General features: G+C 44.0%; 1 protein-coding gene across 1 annotated transcript in view; it reads left to right on the top strand.

Annotated features, from left to right (window-relative positions):
• The window catches only part of MAPRE1 (microtubule associated protein RP/EB family member 1), a 34577-nt gene extending 11500 nt beyond the window's left edge, over positions 1-23077 (top strand). The window contains exons 3-7 of the mRNA XM_033186102.1: positions 5874-6019; positions 9712-9919; positions 12763-12884; positions 18972-19124; positions 21350-23077. Coding sequence (XP_033041993.1) covers positions 5874-6019; positions 9712-9919; positions 12763-12884; positions 18972-19124; positions 21350-21406 — 686 coding nt within the window. The 3' untranslated portion in view covers positions 21407-23077. The remainder of the gene's footprint in view (positions 1-5873; positions 6020-9711; positions 9920-12762; positions 12885-18971; positions 19125-21349) is intronic.

Genomic DNA, 23077 nt, shown 5'->3' on the forward strand with positions numbered 1-23077 from the left:
TTTTTCCCAGTAGAAAAGGGTAAGTGCAGGACACTTAACTGTGATTTGTAAACAAACTTGCTCATTCTTAACTCGTCTTCTTGAAAGCCATATAGAGGCCGGGCGTGGTGGCTCACGCCTGTAATCCCAGCGCTTTGGGAGGCTGAGGTGGGTGGATCCCTTGAGGTCGGGAGTTCAAGACCAGCCTGACCAATATGGTGAAACTCTCTCTCTCTACTAAAAATACAAAAATTAGCTAGGCGTAGTGGCGCATGCCTGTAATCCCAGCTACTTGGGAGGCTGAGGCAGGAGAATTACATAAACCCAGGAGATGGAGGTTGCAGTGAGCCAAGATTGTGCCACTGCACTCCAACCTGGGTGACAAAGCAAGACTCCATCTCAAAAGAAAAAAAAGAAAGCCGTATAGGATGTCTCTTGGAGTATGTAGATGGTCGCATTGTGTTTCACATTGGTGTTTAGAAAATGGGGTCTTGCTTCCAGGACGAGAGCAGACAGGATGAGACACAGACATTGTCTCTCTGAAGAAGGCCTGCTGCCAGGGGATTGGAGTCAGAGAAAGTGAGGCTCCTCAACTCCTTGTGCTTTCTGAGGCCCAAGGAGAATTCCAGCTTTTGACGCTGGTGCCAGATCCCCCCTAGCTCTGTTGCGCAGAGGATCTAGCAGACCAAACACAGCTTTACAAAGTAGGAATAAGTTTCTCCCTTGAGAGGGCAAAGTGCTGAGGTCCTGTGTTAATCTGCCAGCTGCCTTGAAGTGGCCAAATTTTGTTGACAATGGGCTCCCCTACCCCCAACAGTGAGCTGAGTCTTTGCTTGGATATGGTAGAGGGGAGATTAGGCAAGGATAGCTTTCAGTGAAGAGTTGGCAGGTTGTTTCAAGATTCATTAATACATTCTGTAGTCTCCGTAGTTTGGAGAGGTAGTCATCAAGTATTTTGGAAAGATAGTTATCATGAGGAAAACCCTGGTCAAAGAGAATGATTTTTATGAGAGCTTGCTTTTGTCAGAAAAGGAGTACAGGTTGCTTTTGTGAATTGTTCCTGTGTTGCATTCCATATTCAGGCCCCTCTCCATTTTCTCAAGGGCAAAGCTTGGTCCTCTGCACATGTAGAGGGCCTCACTGAATGTATTTGGCTTTCCCCTTCTCCTTGTCTTCTCCCTCCAGCCTGGCCTCCTTTATGGGTTCCTTCGCAGCAAAGGTGTTGATGTTCCCAGGCAAATGGTAGGTTCCTTTCTCCTCAGCTTAATGTGGGGCCCCAACAGCCCTTGAGTTCATGTAAGACAGCTTGGCGATCTTGCTTTTGCTGCACTGCTAATGCCATAGTCCTCCTGCCCTGAGAGTGTGTTATCACACCCCTAACCAGGCCTCCCTCAGCTCAGATCTGGTCTGATGTTTCTGTTTATGGGATACTTTTGCCCTGCCTGTCATTACTTAAAATCCCAGCTTTGTTTTCTTCTCAGGCTAGCTCCTTTTTCCAGGTACTCCATTTGGAGCCATGATTCCACCTTTTCTTCCAGTGTCCCAGGCCTGAGAAGCATCTTTTGAGGCTAATTCACAGTTTTATTTGTCTTCTGAAGGATCTTCTAGATCCAGCCCCTTTTCAGATTGCTCACTGCTGCTGCAGTGGCCTCCTTACTGAAGGAACACTAAGTTCCTTCTAAGTTCCCAGCCCCCACCTTCCCTTTTATATTGAGTAAGTCTGGAGCCTTTCTGAGGTACTAGTTTTATCAAGTCACACTTCTGATCAAGGAAGTATTTCTTCAAACTTTTTTTTTTCTTTTTGAGGCAGAGTCTCGCTCTGTCACCCAGGCTGGAGTGCAGTGGCGTGATCTCCGCTCACTACAAGCTCTGCCCCCCAGGTTCATGCCATTCTCCTGCATCAGCCTCCGGAGTAGCTGGGACTACAGGCACCCACCACCACACCTGGCTAATTTTTTTTGTATTTTTAGTAGAGATGGGGTTTCACCATGTTAACCAGGATGGTCTCGATCTCCTGACCTTGTGATCCGCCTGCCTCGGCCTCCCAAAATGCTGGGATTACAGGCATGAGCCACCGTGCCTGGCCTCTTCAAACATTTTTGCCTAAGTCTTCAAGCACCTCCTTGATTTTTCCCTTGCTTTACTTAAAGCAAAACAAAACAGAAGATAGGAAGTCATTTTCTTCTGGTTATGAATAGTTAGGTCTTGAGGTAGCTCATATCTGTAATCCAGCACTTTGGGAGGCCGAAATGAGAGGATCACCTGAGCCCAGGAGTTTGAGACCAGCCTGGGCAACATGACAAAACCCTGTCTCTAAAAGAGAAAAAGAAATATGAAGAGAATCATACTCGCATAAAAGTCTGTCAGGAGGAGTGGATGCCAATATTGATGTAATTGATTCTTTCTCTTTTTAGAAATAGGGAAATGAAGATTTTTTTTTTAATTCCTGTACAATTTTGGTAACCCATTTCATTCATAAGTCATTGACCTTTTTTTTTTTTTTTTTTTAACTCCTGTGCAATTTTGGTAAACAGTTTCATGTATAAATGTTATCCCTTTTTTTTTTTTTTTTTGAGATGGAGTCTTGCTCTGTCTCCCAGACTGGAGTGCAATGAATGGTGCGATCTTGGCTCACTGCAACCTCCACCTCCCGGTTTCAAGCGATTCTCCTGCCTCAGGTTCCCGAGCAGCTGGGACGACAGGCATATGCCACCACGCCCGGCCAATTTTTTTGTATTTTTAATAGAGATGAGGTTTCACCATGTTGGTCAGGCTGGTCTCAATCTCCTGACCTCAGGTGATCTACCTGCCCTGGCCTTCCAAAGTGTTGGGATTACAGGTGTGAGCCACTGTACTTGGCCAATTTTTTTTTTTTTAAATTGCATAAAATAGTACTGGGTAAAATAGCACTGTGGATATAGTTGCTTAATAGATTGTCTTCTGTTTGGGTTTTTAAAAAAAAGTTGGTTTGTCCAGGCGCGGTAGCTCACGCCTGTAATCCCAGCACTTTGGGAGGCCGAGACACTCAGACCACCCAAGGTCAGAAGTTCGAGACCAGCCTGACGAAAATGGAGAAGCCCTGTCTCTACTAAAAATACAAAATTAGCCAGGCAGGGTGGCGCATGCCTGCATCGCAGCTACTCGAGAGGCTGAGGCAGGAGAATTGCTTGAACCTGGGAGGTGGAGGTTGCGGTGAGCCAAGATCGTACCATTGCACCCCAGCCTGGGCAACAAGAGTGAAATTCCATTTCAAAAAAAAATAAGAAAGCAAAAAAATGCCCTCAGCGTACTTTTGTTGGATGAGTAAATAAATCAGTCACCTCAAAAATCAAGGCCTTAACCTTCTGAAGATCCTTTCTACTAAAAATGTCACTCTGGTCACTGAAGTGCCCCTGCTGTCTTTATGTTGAATTTCCAAAAATAATGGTAACTAAATGCTGGAACCAGCAGAGAACTGGTTTGGTCTGACCTCAAGTAAGTTGAATATGCATTTTATGGCAGTCTTGAATTCTGCAGATCACTTACTGTTTAGCCACTGGTTTAGCTTCCCAAGCTTGTTCCTTTGGCAAATTAACTTTGGAAGGGCAGTAAAGTACACAATGAAGCCTGCTCTGAATTAGGAGAGTTCAGTTTGTAAGCATTAGAGAAATAATCTTCCAAAAAGTTTAAGCACTAATAAAACACTTTTTGGAAAAAAAAATGGGCAAGTGGGGGAAGGAATGAAATGGGATGAAATACTGCAATAATTTATTATAGCAGTCTCTTTGTTTTTTGGGACGAAGTCTCTCTCTGTCCCCCAGGCCGGAGTGCAGTGATACGATCATGGCTCACTACAGTCTCAACCTCCTGGGCTCAAGTGATCCTCCCACCTCAGCCTCCTGAGTAACTGAAATGAAAAGGGCATGCCAACACCCCAAGCTAATTTTGGTATTTTTTGTAGAGACAGGGTTTCACCATGTTGCCCAGGCTGGTCTCGAACTCCTGGACTCAAGCGATCCACCTGCTTCCAAAGTGCTGAGATTATAGGCATGAGCCACTGTGCCTGGCCTTATCATAGTCTTTATTTATTTTTGAGCCAGAGTTTTTTTTTTTTTGTTTTGTTTTTTTTTTGAGACAGTGTAGTGGCCTGATCATGGCTTACTGCAGCCTCAACCTCTCAGACTCAGGTGATCCTTCCACCTCAGCTTTCTGAGTAGCCAGGACTATAGGCATGCGCCACCACCATGCCTGGATAATTTTTTTTCTTTCTTTTTTTTTTTTTTCAGAGACAGAGTTTTGCTCTTGTTGCCCAGGTTGGAGTGCAATGGGTACAATCTCGGCTCACCACCACTTCCACCTCCCAAGTTCAAGCGATTCTCCTGCCTCAGCCTCCTGAGTAGCTGGGATTATAGGCATGCACCACCACAGCTGGCTAATTTTATATTTTTAGTAGAGACGGAGTTTTTCCATGTTGGTCAGGCTGGTCTCGAACTCCTGACCTTAGGTGATCTGCCCGCCTCGGCCTCCCAAGGTGCTGGGATTAGAGGTGTGAGCCACCGCGCCTGGCCCAGAGTTTCACTCTTGTTGCCCAGGCTGAAGTGCAGTGGCACGATCTCGGCTCACCGCAACCTTCACCTCCCAGATTCAAGCAATTCTCCTTCCACAGCCTTCGAGTAGCTGGGATTACAGGCACAGGCATGCACCACCACAGCCGGCTAATTTTGTATTTTTAGTAGAGACACGGTTTCACCATGTTGGTCAGGCTGGTCTCTAACTCCTGACCTCAGGTTATATGCCCGCCTTGGCCTCCCAAAGTGCTGGGATTACAGGCATGAGCCACTGCGGTTGGCCATAGTAAGTCTTAAAAAAAAAAAAAAAAAAAAAAAGTTGGGCGCGGTGGCTCACGTCTGTAATCCCAGCACTTTGGGAAGCCGAGGCAGGTGAATCACAAGGTCAGGAGTTCGAGACCAGCTTGCCCGACATGTTGAAACTCTGTCTTTACTGAAAATACAAAAAATTATCTGGGTGTAGTGGCGGGATGCCTGTAATCCCAGCTACTCGGGAGGCTGAGGCAAGAGAATTGCTTGAACTCAGGAGACGGAGGTTGCGGTGAGCCGAGATTGCGCCACTGCACCCCAGTTTGGTGATAGAGCAAGACGCTGTCTCAAAAAAACAAAACAAAAAATTTAATAGAGGAACACAAAATGTCTTCTATTCAGCTTTGTTAATTAAATGACGGGTTGGCCGGGTGCTCTACAAAAAGAATAAAAAACTAGTTGGGCGTTGGTCACACGAGCCTATAGCCCAGCTACTCCAGAGGGAGCCTCGGAGGCAGAAGTTGCAGTGAGCTGAGATTGTGCCACTGCACTCCAGCCTGGGCGACAGTGAGACCCTGCTTCAACAAAAAAGAAGAAAAGAAAAGAAATGATAGGTTAAATGTATTTACAGATGTAAAAAGCCCAGGGAGACAGACATCTTAGGGAAAAAAATGTTTTTTAATCTAGATCAAGGATGGATCTTGGAAATCCCCTCATGAAGAGGAGGGTATATCTTTGTGAAAAATCAGAAAATGTCACTTCTGTTACCTGTATTTTGGGCATTCATTTTTCTTTCTAGTGGTCATTTTATTGTTATGATGATTACCAATAAAGAACAGGAGTTTTAAAATTTTGTAGAAACATTCCTTTTCTCCTTGTTATAGACGTCTGGGTTGCAAGTACGTTGTAGCATATATGGGGTGAAAACCACAGTCTTGTTATAGATTTTAAAAATTGACTTCACATGAAATCAGTGAAGCTTTTGGTGTTTGTAGATCTACTTCACAGCTTTTAAAATTGTGTTTGGTTTAAGTGGGTCTGGGAAGAAGTTCACCCTGCTTCTTTAATTGTATTTTTCTGTTGCTGCTGTTCATTCAGGGGCTGCCTATTGTCAGTTTATGGACATGCTGTTCCCGGGCTCCATTGCCTTGAAGAAAGTGAAATTCCAGGCTAAGCTAGAACACGAGTACATCCAGAACTTCAAAATACTACAAGCCGGTTTTAAGAGAATGGGTGTTGACAAAGTAAGTAAATGTTATCTTTTACTGCGGTTAATGTTCCTTAATTAATGATCATTCCTAAGGATATAGATGCTAGCTTATGACTTTGGACATTTTCTTTTTATTCTTAATTTATCTAGTTAACTTTTCTCAGTTAACACAGAATTTACTGGGAGCAGTTTCCCTCTCCCTTCTTGCCCCTATTCCCCTTTCTTGTTTCTTTCTTCATCATCTGTGAAGTTAGTAACTGTTTAGAGGAATCAGCCTGTAAATTTGTACAGTGATTTTTATTTAAAAATAATTACTTGTGTAATCTCTAGTAGTCTGAAATCTAACTCTCTTAATCTGGATTTACTTCTGTAAAAGCATACTGTATGTAGAATAGTTCCAATAGAGAAGATTGTAGGCCAGGCGCGGTGGGTTACACCCGTAATCCCACCACGTTGGAGGCTGAGGTGGAGAAGATTCTAGAAATACTTGCTTTTTACAGAAGGATACAAGGAGGCTCCGTGGTGGGTGCTGGAAAACTCCTTTCTGCCCCCAAAGTTTTTTGAGGGAACAGAAACATGGTCCACCGGGCATGGTTTAGCACAAACATTACCTCTATTTTACTAGATAATAGATTAAGTAGTTTTTCCCTTCCCCCACCTTTGTGAAGGGTTTATCCTTTTAAGTCATTTTTGGGGGGATAACTTTTTTTTTTCTTTGGCAAAGGTGGTAACACCCCCAGTTATCTTGCTGGTGTGTCTGGTTTTTATGTATTTTGAAATCAGGTTTTCTTTTAAATTTTAGTTCTGTCTCTACAATATATAAAATAGGCATTTATAGTATAAGAATATCACTTAGTTTCCAGGCATAGTTTAAGTAGATATAGCTTATATACAGTAATTTTGCTTTCATTTTTGTGGAATTGTATTTTATTTTTTGAATATGGAAAATGTCTAAAGTATATAAAAGTAATAATAGTGTATAAATAATAAATAGTAAATAATGTAATGATCTCTCATGTACCTCAACGGTTAGCATGGCCAATTTTGTTTTATATCTAATTCTGTCCCATGCTACGTATTTCTGGGTTATTGAAATGAGTACAGTGGTAATATTTGTGAATGCTTCAGTATCATGCAGATTACATTTGTCGGGGGTGTATATATAATTGCATATATTCTTTTTATAATACATTGCAACTGGAATATTTGGAGATTAAAAGATAGTTAAAAGCCAGGCATAGGGCCGGGCGCGGTGGCTCAAGCCTGTAATCCCAGCACTTTGGGAGGCTGAGACAGGCGGATCACAAGGTCAGGAGATCAAGACCATCCTCGCTAACCCGGTGAAACCCCGTCTCTACTAAAAAATACACAAAACTAGCCGGGCGAGGTGGCGGGCGCCTGTAGTCCCAGCTACTCGGGAGGCTGAGGCAGGAGAATGGTGTAAACTCGGGAGGCGGAGCTTGCAGATCTGGCCACTGCACTCCAGCCTGGGTGACACAGCGAGACTCCGTCTCAAAAAAAAAAAAAAAGCCAGGCATGGTGGCTCATGCCTGTAGTCCTAGCTACTCTGGAGGTTGAGGCAGGAGCATCACTTGGACTCAGGAGTTTGAGGCAGCAGTGAGCTATGATTGCACCACGAGACTCCAGCCTGGGCAACAGAGCAAGACCCCATCTCTAAAAAAGATTAAAAAGTTAAGCTGTAGCCAACACTTCAGTGATTTGAATACTTGAAAACACAGTATTCTTGTATAGTAAAAATACTTACAGGGTCCTTATGTATATTTATTATTATTGTTTTTTGTGGGTTTTTTTTTTTTGGTGTTTTTGTTTTTTGAGATGAGGTCTTGTTGTGTTGCCAGTGCTGGTCTAAATTCCTGGACTCAAGCAGTCCTCAAGATAGCTAGGATTATAGGTACATAGCCCTGCACCCAGCAAGCATGTTTTAATAGGATTTGGAATTAACTTGGAAAACATGTCATTTTGTAAAAATTTATCCTGAGACTGATTCTGCATCTTGATCTATTTTCAGGTTAGAATTATTCTTTTTTCTTTTCTTTTCTTTTTTTGAGACAGTCTCACTCTATTGCCCAGGCTGGAGTGCAGTGGCACAATCTTAGCTCACTGCAGCCTCCACCTCCCGGGTTCAAGTGATTCTCGTGCCTCATCCTCTTGAGTAGCTGGGATTACAGGTGCCCACCACCACACTTGGCTAATTTTTGTATTTTTAGTAGAGACGGGTTCACCGTATTGGCCAGGCTGGTCTCGAACTCCTGACTTCAAGTGATCCACCCTCCTCGGCCTCCCGTAGTGTTGAGATTACAGGTGTGAGCCACCACGCCCGGCCCAGAATTTTCTTGAACACAGTTCATTGTAGATGCCTTTGGTTGATTTGTGCAGTGGATTTTTCTTCCCTTTTTTTTTTTTCCTTTTAATTACATTTATTTTAATGCTGAATTTACTCCCGTGCCGTAAGTTTTTGTTTTTTCAGTTTCTTCTGGGATATCTTTCTTCTGGGCAACCTCCTCTTCTGGTTTAGGAACAATCTGTTCCTTTTCAGTAAGGATCATCTCAGTGTGGCAGGGAGAGCTCATGTATGGGTAATCTGACTGTGAGCTCTGTAGGTCCGTCGGCGCATCTCAGGTGCTTTGTTCACTTGGATATGCTCGATGACCAGAGAATCTGCATCTAAACCCTTACGTTCAGCATTACTCTCTGCGTTTTTAAGCATGTGCAGCAAAAATCCAGCACTCTTTTTGGGCCACCGACCTTGTGTCCAGCCCCACTGCTTGGCCTGGGCACACCTGCCAACTCCACCATTGTAACGTCGGAATGGTACGCGCTGTTTCTGTAAAGTGACATCTTTCAGATACTTTGTGGCTTTTTGAATATGCATACCCTTGATGGCCTGGGCAGTTTCACGAGTGTTCTTAAAGTGAACACGAAGATTGGAACCTCTTGATTTGCATGATTTGGTAGGGTTCTCCGGGTCAAGTGAATAGCGAACCATTTTTACAGATTACCTCAGGCCGCTTAGGGAAAGAGAGGTCTTCCCTTTTTTTTCAATGAGGTCTCTCTCTGTCTCTGTCACCCAGGCTGGAGTGCAGTGGCACAGTCTCGGCTCACTGCAGTCTCTGTCTCCTGGGCTCAAGCAGTCCAGTCTCAGCCTCCCAAGGAGCTGGGACCATAAGTGCATGCCACCACACCTGGCTCATTTTTTTGTATTTTTGGTAGAGTCGAGGTTGTCACCATGTTGCCCAGGCTGGTCTCAAACTCCTGGGCTTAAGCAATCTGCCTGCCTTGGCCTCCCAAAGTGCTGGGATTACAGACATGAGCCACCGTGCCTGGCCTATGCAGTGGATTTCATGCTTTGTGATAGGCACTGTGGCCATGCAAGTTATATGGCAGACCTACTCTTTATAGCATAATGACACTTGTATCACGTCTTAGGATGTGCTTGGATGTGTGTATGTGACTTACATGATACTTGTTCCGTTTTTGTTTCTGATTCCTTTTCATAAATTTGAGAGAGTGGGGAGGGGTGTAGGTACTCTTGAAGGCAAACTGCATGAAACTTGCTTTATAAATTTAGGGGCTTACTTAGCCCTAAGGTCTCTAAAATATTTTTTTCTCCTTTTGGCAGAGCCTTATAATGAATTGATGGCATGGACTAGTTTGATGCTTGCCAAAGCCTCTTGTTTTGGGCTAAACAGTTGTTTTTCTCTGCAGATAATTCCTGTGGACAAATTAGTAAAAGGAAAGTTTCAGGACAATTTTGAATTCGTTCAGTGGTTCAAGAAGTTTTTTGATGCAAACTATGATGGAAAAGACTATGACCCTGTGGCTGCCAGACAAGGTCAAGAAACTGCAGTGGCTCCTTCCCTTGTTGCTCCAGCTCTGAATAAACCGAAGAAACCTCTCAGTTCTAGCAGTGCAGGTAAAAAAAAAAAAAAACCCCAAAACGTTTCCAAAAAATAGCGTTCTAGATATTCATTCAGCATTCAACTAGAATTTTTTCAGTAGCCGTAGGCTTAGGGATCTTAAGAAATATAATCCCAGGTATGTGGCCAGGGCATGGATTCTGGCATCAGGCAGATAACTGTGTTTGTCCTTAGGTATCTGTAGCCCTGTGTAAGCAACTTCAACTCTGCCCCACAGTTTCTTCCTCTATAAAATGGGAATTTTAATACTTGCCTCAGAGGGTTTTTGAAACTTGAACAAGTTACTGTATGCAGTTTTGCCAAAGCTCTAGAAATCCATCAGGCCAGCTCATGTAAGAGAGCATTTGTTCATTCCAAAACAAGGGCATTTTCACAGAGCCCTAGGACAGGAAGTTATACCAGAGCTGAACTCCTTGAAGGAGCTGTGTAGGTCTCTCAGGGACTGCTCTTGGCTGTCTGTGTTATTCTGTCTGTAGACCAGCTTCCTATATATACTCATGGCTTCCCTACCTGCCCTAGAACTATAGCTGTTAGGTGACTGGCTTGCCATGGTGCTAGCAGAGTCTGAGGGGTAGGGAGAAGCTGATTTTACATACCTTCTCAGAAGGGTATGGGCTTGATAGCTTTCTCAGGATATGTTTACAGTAGTATAGAATGTGTATATTTTGGGGCAGGGTAGATAATTAAGGTTTCATAATACCTTGAGAGAGGCTGGTTCATCTGATAGAGAGGATAGGCTGAGTGCTTTCTAAATAGCTTTATGGAGAGACAGTTCGCATGCCATATAATTATACTTTTATATTTAAAGTATAAAGTTAAATGGTTTTTAATATATCTAAAGAGTTGTGTAACTATCACCACAATCAATTTTAGAACATTTTCATCACTCCAAAAAGAAATCTTGTGCTGGGCGCAGTGGCTCATGCCTGTAATCCCAGTGCTTTGGGAGGCTGAGGCAGGCAGATTACTTGAGGTCAGGAGTTTCAAGACCAGTCTGGCCAACATGGTGAAAACCCGTTTCTACTAAAATACAAAAATTAGCTGGGCATGGTGGCGCATGCCTGTAATCCCAGCTACTCAGGAGGCTGAGGCAGGAAAATCGCTTGAACCCCAGTGGTGGAGGTTGCAGTGAGCCAAGATCGCACCACTACACTGCAGCCTAGGCGAGAGAGCGAGACTCTGTCTCAAGAAAAACAAATTTAAAAAAAGGAACGTTGTGCGTAGTTAATAGTTGTCACTTCCCACTTTCTCCAGCTTTTCGCCCTCCCTCCAGCCCTAAGCAACCACCTACTTGCTTTCTGTCTCTGGATTTGCAAATTCTGAACTTCTGCTATACATGGAATCATAGAGTATGTGGTCTTTTGTGTATGGCTTCTTTTGCTCAGCCTGCTGTTTTCAAGGTTCATCCATGACCTAGCATGTATCAGTCCTTCATTCTTTTTTATTGTGGAATAATATTCCATTGCATGCCTGTACCTCATTTTATTCAGCAGTTCATGGTCATTTGCGTTGTTTCCCACTTTATGGCAAATGGGAATAATGCTGCTATGAACGTTCATGTGCAGCTTCTGTGTGGACATACGTTTTGATTTCTCTCAGTTACAGACTGAAAGGTATATACTCTGGGAGCAGAATTGCTGTGCCGTGTGTTAACTCTGTATTTAACCTTTTGCGGAACTACCTGTTTTCCAAAGTGGCTGAGCTGTTTCCATTCCCATCAGCAGTATATGAGGGTTTCCATTTCTCTAGATATTGAGTACTTTTTATTCTTTAGCTGTTTAGAATGGGAAACTGCATAGATAACCCTGTGCATTTCATATTTCAGATGCTGCTACCAGTTGAGTGGAGACGTGCCTTAAGCATTTAGTCTTTGGGATAAACGTGCTAGAGAGAGTCATCCAGAGGAAATGCCTGTTACTGTGGGTGAAAGGCCTTGTGATTATAGTTTGGGGTGTTAGGAAGATGAGATATTTCCAAACCTGGCATGTAATATGCAAACTTTACAAAATAATTGCTAAGTAAGTGAATCATCAATGGTATCTATACCTTGAGGTTTAGCCCATTCTTGATTATTTTTACTTGTAGATAGGTTGGCTGCTTTACTCCTTTTTTCTTGTCTTTGACTGCTTTTGGCTGTAAATACTGAGAGACGTCTGTAAATACTAGTCAGTGTGATGCTTTTCTCTCCTCACCTTCCTAAACTCCTTCTAAAAGGTAAGCAGAGAGAAAGATTTTAAAGCAATTCATGGGAAGAGCAGGCTCTCCTGCTCTTATGGATTCCCTCCCTCTTCCAGTCCAAGGAGTCGGAGGTGAGGAGTTAGGAGGGACCTAACTTTCCAGATGGGGAGCAGTGGGCACCTGGCAGCAGCCGGGACTGTGTGCTCATGCCTGGCGTGAAGTTTGCCTTTGCTCTACGAAGCTGGATTTGGTTTGTAGATGTGTTAACTAAATCTTAGCTGTTGTAACCAACATGAAACAACCTGTTTGTGGATTTGGTCAGAGCTGGGTTAAGGTGGATCATCTCTATGCACCAGAATGACTGTACCCCTTTCAGATGATAGTCCTGTTCACTGCAGTGGAGAAAAGACCTCACTGAAGGACTTATTCCCAGCATGAAACATCATGACTGAAATTGGTACTTAACTCTGCTGCCAGGATAGAAACCACTCAGGCAAATGTGGGAGTGTGGTCTTGCATGCTGGGGCTCTCTAGCATTGGTTCCCTTCACTGAACACCTGTGGAAGGCAGTTGGTCACAGCTTCTCCGTGTTGTCTTGTGGATTTTTTGTTTGTTTGGTCTGAAATTACTCCTTTTCAAAAACCTGTGCTCTCTTTTTCAGCTCCCCAGAGGCCCATGTCAACACAGAGAACTGCTGCGGCTCCTAAGGCTGGCCCTGGTGTGGTGCGAAAGAACCCTGGTGTGGGCAACGGGGATGACGAGGCAGCTGAGTTGATGCAGCAGGTGGGCACCCCTGTGTTTAGCACGTGAGTCACCTTGGGGGATAGGATCCTTGCAGTGGCCGGGGTGCCTTGTCCGTGTTCTTAGATGAACAGCTGCCTTGTTTGCTTGCCAGAGCATGTGACACATGTGAGCCTCAGGTGCTGTGTGGGGAGCATGAGTGTGGAGGTGTAAGGGAGGGATCAGGCGTGCCTGGGCTCTCTTAGTGTGGCAGAAGCCTGTGCTCGGAAGCCAGTGCTTAGAATAGAATTCCGTTGAATGTTTCTGGACTGCTGCCTGGGGACCTGGGATTCGGAGAATGAAAAATAAAGGAGGTCTCCTTTTTGAACAATTTAGTAAAAAGAATTCTGCAGTCTCTCTGCTGAGTCCTGGACTGAGGTCACTGGAGATTGGAATTGAGAGTGGAACTGGTATGAAATGCCTGTTGCTCTTCTAGTTCTATTCTTAGTAACTGGGTGATTTGAAATGTCTTCTTCAGGAGTAAATGTGCTTAAGCCACCTGTCAGAGGTCTCTGTGGATCAAAACAAGTTTTAGACTTTTAGACATTTTCCCACTAATCCTTGTAGTTGCTTTGTTTGCTTACTTTCAGATGATTCTTTTTATTCTATTTTTAAAATTTTGTTTTATTAAAAAAGTTTTGTTTTAATAAAATAGAGATAGGGTCTCACTATGTTGCCAAGGCTGGTCTCTAACTCCCGAGCTCAAGTAATCCTCCTGCCTCAGCCTCCCAAAGTGCTGGAGTTACAGGTGTGAGTCACCACGCCTGGCTCCATTGAAAAAATCTGGAGTGCTCTGTGATTCCAGTGAGTTTGGGATTGAATCCTTTTACTTTTCTAAAAGCCAAGTCCTAAAACTTGAGGGAATTGATCTCTAATGCAGAACCTCTCATGACCCACACTTGAACTCCTAAGAGATCAGGACAGTGAGAACCTGCCCAAAGATCACGTTTCACTTTTTTCTTTTTTCTTTTCTTTTATTGAGACAGAGTCTAGCTGTGTTGCCAATGCTGGAGTGCAGTGGCGTGATCTCAGCTCACTGCAACCTCCGCCTCCCAGATTCAAGGGATTCTTCTGCCTCAGCCTCCCGAGTAGCTGGGACTACAGGCACGCGCCACCACGCCTGGCTAATTTTTTGTATTTTTAGTAGAGACAGCGTTTCACTGTCTTAGCCAGGATGGTCTTGATCTCCTGGCCTCATGATCCGCCCACCTTGGCCTCCCAAAGTGCCAGGATTACAGGTGTGAGCCTGAGCCACAGTGCCTGGCTGTAGCTAACATTTTAAAAGTGCTTTCGTCATGCACAGTGTAAGCACTTAATTTCACTTTCGCAGCAACCCTGTGAGGTTTTACACATAAGGATAGTGAGGCTCGGAGAGGTTAAATAACTTGAGCTAGGATTTGAACCCAGGTATACCTGTCTCCAGAACCTAGATCAGTCAGTCCCTGCTGAATGGAGAATTGAGGAAGAGGTTATTTATCAAAGGTATATAGATGTTTCTCTTCCTTGCACCCACCTTTGGAAACTGTAAGTACTCACCAGATAATTACTCTGGGCAAATTGCTGCTAAGCATTGATGAGAATACCAAGGCATAGGAGATCTGACCTAGACCTAGACAGGTTTGATACAGTTGGAGAAGATGGACTTGGTGCCTGCCTGAGGTCAAGTCCCAGATGAGGGTTACGGAAGGCAAAAACCACAGCTCTTACGGGGGAGAGTGTGACTGGGGTCTGAGGAGGCTTTCTTCCCTGAGAAGGTGACCAGAATTAGCTGCTTTGGATGGTTGGTGTTGTAGAACTTTAACAGTTGATGTTGGGAGGGGTTGTGGTCTTGAATTGACTTGTAACTCTGTTGTATGTCCGTCGGTGCTGGGGAACGTTGAGAGGCTAAGGTTGCAGAGGCTGAAGGTCACTAACCAGGTGCTTTGTTGATCCTGGAAGGCTGGGATCAAATGCCCATACCCAGGTGGTTCAACCCTGACATAGAAGTACTGTGTTTGGCCTGCACAGAGTTTTATTTATTTATTTATTTATTTATTAAATATAAAGGATTTGTCTCCAGGTTGTCAAAGTCCTTCCCATACCTGTTACCAACCCTCTTTGCTCATTGACATTATCAGGCCCCCCTGAAAGTGTTTGCATTTGCAGCCCTTTGTAAAGATGAAAAATGGAGCCACATGGGTTTATCAGGCTGTGGGAAAAACAGTGTGTCTGCACAGACTACCTTGTGGTATTTGTATCCTTGGGAGATCTGGAAAGATTCTACATTCTTAAGTCGTCCTGGAGAAATTTAATTGATTTTAGTCCAAAGCAGTGCTGTCCAATGAAAAAGTAAAAGGTGAGTCAGAAGTGTGAGCTACCTGATTTACATTGTCTAGTAGCTACACTAAAATGAATATAAAAGAAACAGGTAAAATTAATTTTATCAATACATCATCTAATATGTAAAAAATAATACTCCAGCATATAATCAAATATAAATGATTATCAATGAGCTGTTGTACATTTGAAGACTCTGCTACATCTTTGAAATCAGGTGTATGTGTGATACTTGTAGTTCATCTCAGTGGCACTGGCTAAGTTTAAGTGTTTATATAGACACATGTGGTTGATGGCTACTGTGGCCAGTGCAGGCCTGACACACTGACTTGGGCTTCTTAGGTTACAACTGTTGGTTTACCTCAAGATAAGGTTCTAAGAGTGACCTTAATTACTAGCCACAGATTTTTTTTTTTTTTTGTCTTTTGGAGATGGAGTCTTGTTCTGTCACACAGACTGGAGTGCAGTGGTGCGAGCTCGGCTCACTGCAAACTCTGCCTCTCAGGTTCAAGCGATACTCCCGTCCAGCCTCCCAAGTAGCTAGGATTACAGGTGCTTGCCTCCACGCCCAGCTAATTTTTGTATTCTTTTTTTTTTTTTTTTTTTTGAGGCGGAGTCTCGCTCTGTCGCCCGGACTGGAGTGCAGTGGCCGGATCTCAGCTCACTGCAAGCTCCGTCTCCCAGGTTTACGCCATTCTCCTGCCTCAGCCCCCGAATAGCTGGGACTACAGGCGCCCGCCACCTCGCCCGGCTAGTTTTTTTTGTATTTTTAGTAGAGACGGGGTTTCACCGTGTTAGCCAGGATGGTCTCGATCTCCTGACCTCGTGATCCGCCCGTCTCGGCCTCCCAAAGTGCTGGGATTACAGGCTTGAGCCACCGCGCCCGGCCAATTTTTGTATTCTTAATAGAGACAGGGTTTCACCATGTTGGCCAGGCCAGTCTCGAACTCCTGACCTCAGGTGATACGCCCTTGTTGGCCTCCCAAGGTGCTGGGATTACAGGTGTGAGCCACTGCACCTGGCCAAGCCACAGATTTTTAATAACCTTATGAATACAAACTTAAAAGGAGTGTCACGTGAAAGCCAGTGTCTTAGTATATATTTTTTAGTGATTTAGTGTTTATTATGTATGTGTAGTTATGAGCAATATCATGGACAAATGCTACTTTGGCCTTTATAGGTGGGACCCAGAAGGCTGGGTATCTGGTTTGGGCTTGATAATTTGTTGGACAGAGAAGGTTTAAAGGGTTTGAGAGGGTAGCACTAGTGAAACATTGGTGTATAGGTGGATACCAAGCTAGCATTCCTTTTTTTTTTTTTTTTGTGGCGTGATCTCGGCTCACTGCAACCTCCGCCTCCCAGGTTCAGGTGATTCCCCTGCCTCAACCTCCTGAGTAGCTGGGACTACAGGTGCGTGCCACCATGTCCAGCTAATTTTTGTATTTTTATAGAGATGGGGATTCACCATGTTGGCCAGGATGGTCTCGATCTCTTGACCTCTTGATCCGCCTGCCTTGGCCTCCCAAAGTGCTGAGATTACAGGCGTGAGCCACTGTGCTTGGCCAGCATTCCTTTGCATAAGCTCTTTTGACTTCCTTTCCTCCTTGGTCGTTAATGCTACCAGGCATGTGATTAGAAGACCCCTTCTCTGCCTTTTGGATTGTGGAGCTGTAGCTCTGAGTCTGCTTCCTGCTGGGGCTGATCAACTGCTCTTTGGGGCTGTTGGTTTCAGGAAAGGCAGCAAACTGCAGCAAAAGCAGAGGCGGGGACAGTGAGGGAAAATGGATGATTTAGCTTTGCTGGCCACCAGGCAGTAGCTGTACTTTATGTATATATGTATGTGTGAATGAATGAGTGAATGAATGAATGAGACAGGGTCTTGCTGTGTCTCCCAGACTAGAATGTAATGGTGCATTTATAGCTCACTGCAGCCTTGAACTCCTGGGCTCAAATGATTTTCCTGCCTCAACCTCTTAAGTAGCTGGTACTATTGGCACACACCACCCTACCTGGCTAATTTTTTAGATATTTTTTTGTAGAGACAGGTTTTGCCATGTTGCCCAGGCTGGTCTCGAGTTCCTGGCCTCAAGCGATCCTCTCACCTTGACCTCCTAAAGCTTTGAGATTACAGATGTGAGCCGTTGCACCTGGCCCCTCTAGTACTTTATTGAAACTTTCAGTTATTTTTGATTTCTGTGGCTGGTAAAGGAATGGTGAAAGGCTCTCTAGAACTGTGATTCTGGTTTGGTCTGACAAGACTTTGATAATGAACTTTGAAGTTTGCTTTGGTAAAATTGTCCTGGTGGTGCCGCCTGCTCCTCATCTCTGGATGCCTTTTGACTGTAGGTTATAAAGAGGGTCCTGTCTTCCTGGGATGAGACTTGATCTCTTCTGTTGTGTTTGGTGTCTTCATCAGGCTGTGGGGAAGCTAGATAAGCTGTTTATTTCTGTTTTTAAATTTTTATTATTTATTTTTTAAAAAGATGGAGTCTTGCTGTGTTGTCACAACTGGCTTTTAACTCCTGGGCTCAAGCAATCCTCTCGACTCGGCCTCCAGAGTAGCTGAGACTAGGTGTGCACCACTCCACCTGACATGCTTCTGTTTTTGTGGCTGTAAGTTTGGAAGGCTGGACTAGATGACTTCTCTGGTCCCTTCTGGCTTGTAGAATTCCCTTCTGCCGAGGTTGTTCTCAGTAGCTGTACCTTTGATTTCATTGCTTTACTTTCCATGCTGCTCTGTGGCCATGACCTGTAAATACAGGTTTTTATGAGGGTTTTACGCTGCAGGATATGCCAAGCAACTTGCATTCATTGAGAGTTAAATGGAATTCATTTGTCATAGATGTGAATACAGTACACTGGAATGAAGATGCACCATGGTTAAAGTACACACAGGACTGTGAGTGTTACAACTTTTATTAGTCTTGACTGTATAGAATCCTGGCCTAAAGACTGAGACTGATTTTTTTTTTTTCTTTTTTTTTGAGACGGAGTCTCGCTGTGTCGCCCAGGCTGGAGTGCAGTGGCTGGATCTCGGCTCACTGCAAGCTCCGCCTCCCGTGTTTACGCCATTCTCCTGCCTCAGCCTCCCGAGTAGCTGGGACTACAGGCACCCGCCACCTCGCCTGGCTAGTTTTTTGTATTTTTTTTTTTTTTAGTAGAGACAGGGTTTCACCGTGTTAGCCAGGATGGTCTCGATCTCCTGACCTCCTGATCTGCCCGTCTCGGCCTCCCAAAGTGCTGGGATTAGAGGCTTGAGCCACCGCGCCCGGCCACTTCATAGCCTCTTAATGGGAATCAGAGACCCTCAGTGGGGCTAATGGAGCGTCAGAGCACTTTCCGTTGGGCTTCCAAAGAGTTCCATTGAGCCCTTTCCAGGGTCCTTTCTATTGACCCCCTTGTGCAGTCGGACCTGGACTCGATTGTCCAGTCCTTTCGTAAGGACTCAGTTTATGATTGTCAGCTACCTTGCCAGGCTGTAATTGTCTCAGACTTCCCTAGTTTTTTCTCCTTAATCCTTTTTTAGTCCCTGAGAAGCTTCTGCATGTTTCAAGGTGTAGTCTGCCCTTTCTGGGAGCTGTCATTGTCAAGGTTGTCATAAACAAATCCATGTTGTTTATCTGAGGCTGAAGAAAATTGACATTAAACTGATGTGGTTTTTGTCAATGTTGGGGTTTGATCAAAGACCACATCTCCTTTTGGGTTAGAAGTCTGCCTGATATTTTATTGCCATACTAATGCCAGGCATCTCACCCTTTTTAATGTCTTGTGCAGGTCAACGTATTGAAACTTACTGTTGAAGACTTGGAGAAAGAGAGGGATTTCTACTTCGGAAAGCTACGGAACATTGAATTGATTTGCCAGGAGAACGAGGGGGAAAACGACCCTGTATTGCAGAGGATTGTAGACATTCTGTATGCCACAGATGTATGTGTTGACATGAGGATATTTTCTTTCCATTTTACATAGTTGGGTTGGTGAACTCGGTGCTGACGCTTGTCGTATTCCAGTGTTGCAGTCATCAAAAGACTTCATCTTTGATCCCTCAAAGTCAGCCAGAGGGCACCTCTACCCAGCTTTAGCTTCTGCCTGAGGTGTATGAGCTTTTGAAGAAGGAATAGGGCAAGGAGGTGGCTGGCTTGTCCAGCCTCTGTAGTATGTGGCCACTGATAGGTGATGAGTGCCACAAACTGCTCTTAGCCAGAAGCAACCGCTGTCCCCACCCCACCTCATATTGCTTAGATCCCTCAGCTTCAGGTGCTGCCTCCATTTTATTAGCGCCTGGGGCATGCCCGGAGAAGCAGGCACATGCTCCCCTTTTCACAGCGTGCCCTCATATCACATGTCTGGGCATGCCTTTCTCCTCCCTCCTAGGAATTTGCCTGGTTCCCACTCCCTCAAAGTACTCTATGATCAAGTTTCTTTGGATCCATGTTTATTGCACAGTCAAATCTGTTGATACTAATCACGACATGTTAGTTGATCAGGGTAGACTCTTTTTTTTTTTCTAGATTTAGGATTTGTTATCTGGCTGTGTCCACTGTTTAGTGGTCATGTTTGTAATTCTGTGTGCCTGGCAAGGTCTGTAGGATCAAACTACAAACTATTGGTAGTATGTGTAGCACTATGCAAATACAAGATAGTAATAATGCTATTACTATCACTGTCCTTGAGACGTAGCTTGTGAAATTTCAGGGGATTAAGCCAGATGACTGAAAAGTTGATAATCTGTTGAATAAATCTTTAATTTAGAGCTTGCTGTGTGCTATGTAATGAAAAAAAGACAATGAAGATATAGGGGTCCTTGGTTTAGTCTGAGTATTATTTTAGTGGAGCCACATCTTAAGTAAGTTCAGCTATAGAGATTTAGTTAATAGAAATAAGGTGGTGGTTGAAAGAGAAGTCTGATTTTACAGCAGAATGGTATAGTAATTTCCTGCTATGAGTCCATGCCAGAATGCCCTGGAGTGAGAATGATGTGGGAGTCATGAATCTCCTCTTTCCTTGTGCACTCAGTTTTTCTGCCACTGATGTTGAGTCAGTCTTGCTGTTGTGAATATTTTGGGTAAAGCATGACTCCTAAGTACAACAAAAAGAAGGCATAAAAGGAAAGCTGGCTATATAGACAGCGTATTGAGAGAAGATGTTAGAGTACTGAACTTTACAGGGGACTTCAGGGATATTTGAGGGTAAATTCTTTTTTTTTTTTAAGAAATGGGGTCTCACTTTATTGCCCAGGCTGGAGTGCCTGGTGGTGCGATCATGGCTTAGTACAGCTTTGACCTCCTGGGTCAAGCAATCCTTCTGCCTCGGCCACCTGAGTAGCTGGGACTACAGGCATGTCCCACCAGGCCTGGCTAGTTTTTTTTGTTTGTTTGTTTTGTTTTGTTTTTTTGAGACCTTGTCTCACTGTGTTACCCCAGGCTGGTCTTGAACTCCTGGGCTCAAGCCTTGGCCTTCCAAAGTGCTGGGATTACAGGCATGAGCCATTACACCTGGCCTTCTTTTTTAAAAAAACAGTTTTGTTTTTTTTTTTTGAGACGGAGTCTTGTCCTGTTGCCCAGGCTGGAGTGCAGTGATGCGATCTCGGCTCCCTGCAAGCCGTGCCTCCCAGGTTCACGTCATTCTCCTATCTCCTCCTGTCTCAGCCTCCGGAGTAGCTGGGACTACAGGTGCCGGCCACCACGCCCGGCTAATTTTTTGTATTTTTAGTAGAGATGGGGTTTCACCGTGTTAGCCAGGATGGTCTTGATCTCCTGACCTCGTGATCCGCCCGCCTCAGCCTCCCAAAGTGCTGGGATTACAGGCGTGAGCCACCGTGCCCGACAAAAAACAGTTTTATTGAAGTATAACTGACATAATAAATTGCACATATTTAAAATGTACCTTTGATGATGTGGATGAAATTACCACCATAATGAAGACAATGTACATATCCATCACTTTCAAAAGTTTGAGGGTAGATTTGATGGTGCCCAGTTTTTGTCTTTGGTGAGATGCAATTCTACTACTCAAGAAATAAAATAGCAGTCACCTGCCTGTGTAGAGCCAGGAAGAACCATTGTCTTTGAGAGGCTTTAAGTATGAGGAAAGTGAACTCACAGTAGAAATGAATCTTTCAGTTGCTTTCCCCTCTCATTTTCCTATTTCAGGAAGGCTTTGTGATACCTGATGAAGGGGGCCCACAGGAGGAGCAAGAAGAGTATTAACAGCCTGGACCAGCAGAGGAACATCAGAATTCTTTACTCCAAATCATGTGCTTAACTGTAAAATACTCCCTTTTGTTATCCTTAGAGGACTCACTGGTTTCTTTTCATAAGCAAAAAGTACCTCTTCTTAAAGTGCACTTTGCAGACGTTTCACTCCTTTTCCAATAAGTTTGAGTTAGGAGCTTTTACCTTGTAGCAGAGCAGTATTAACATCTAGTTGGTTCACCTGGGAAACAAAGAGGCTGACCATGGGGCTGACTGTGTGGATGCGTGTCACACTGAGTGCGGGAGAAGGTGTTGTATAATATGCTGAGGCGGCGACCTCAGTGGAGAAATGGAAAGACTGAATTGAATTTTAAGCTAATGTGAAATCAGAGAATGTTGTAATAAATAAATGCCTTAAGAGTATTTAAAATATGCTTCCATATTTCAAAATATAAAATGTAACACGACAGGAGATTTTGCGTTTGACATTGTGTCTGGGAAGGAAGGGCCAGACCTTGGAACCTTTGGAACCTGCTGTCACAGGTCTTACAGGGCTGCTTGAATCCTCATAGGCCTAGGCTTTGGTCTAAAAGGAACATTTAAAAAGTTGCCCTGTAAAGTTAGTTGATGTCATTGACCAATTGCATCCCTGCTAAAAAGCAAGAGGCATCGTTGCCTGGATAATAGAGGATGTGTTTCAACCCTGAGATGTTCAAGTTGAAGAGCTCGGTTTTCATTGAGAATTTCTCTTATTTTTCCAGTTATCCCCGAAATTTCTATATATTATGTTTTTGGGGAAGTGAGGTGTGCCCAGTTTTTTAACCTAACAACTACTTTTGGGGACGTACCCACATCTCTGGGATTTGAATGGGGATTGTATCCCATTTTACTGTCTTTTAGGTTTACATTTACCACATTTCTCTTCTCTGCTCCCCGTGTCCACTGGGGACTCCTCTTTGGCTCCTTAAAGTTTGCTGCTTAGAGTTGGAAGTGCAGCAGGCAGGTGATCATGCTGCAAGTTCTTTCTGGACCTCTGGCAAAGGGAGTGGTCAGTGAAGGCCATCTCGTTACCTTGGGATCTGCCAGGCTGGGGTGTTTTCGGTATCTGCTGTCCACAGCTCTCCACTGTAATCCGAATACTTTGCCAGTGCACTAATCTCTTTGGAGATAAAATTCATTAGTGTGTTACTAAATGTTAATTTTCTTTTGCAGAAAGTACAGTACCGTGTCTGAATTAATTATTAATATTTAAAATATTTCATTCCTTAACTCTCCCTCATTTGCCCACAGCCTATTCAGTTCCTTTGTTTGGCAGGATTCTGCAAAATGTGTCTCACCCACTACTGAGATTGTTCAGCCCCTGATGTATTTGTATTGATTTGTTTCTGGTGGTAGCTTGTCCTGAAATGTGTGTAGAAAGCAAGTATGTTCTGATAAAATTGTTGTGTAGTGCATGCTGTGTGGAGTTCAGAGGAAACCCAGATTCAGTGATTAACAATGCCAAAAAATGCGAGTAACTAGCCATGGTTCAGATGGCAGTGGTGCTGTTTCTCTTTTGTGGCCTTTTAGACTTTTGTTGCCCTAAAATTCCATTTTATTGGGAACCCATTTTCCACCTGGTCTTTCTTGACAGGGTTTTTTTCTACTTTAAACAGTTTCTAAATAAAATTCTGTATTTCAAGAGTA

The sequence above is a fragment of the Trachypithecus francoisi genome, unplaced genomic scaffold, assembly GCF_009764315.1.
Source record: "Trachypithecus francoisi isolate TF-2019V2 unplaced genomic scaffold, Tfra_2.0 Lachesis_group21, whole genome shotgun sequence".
Classification (NCBI taxonomy): domain Eukaryota; kingdom Metazoa; phylum Chordata; class Mammalia; order Primates; family Cercopithecidae; genus Trachypithecus; species Trachypithecus francoisi.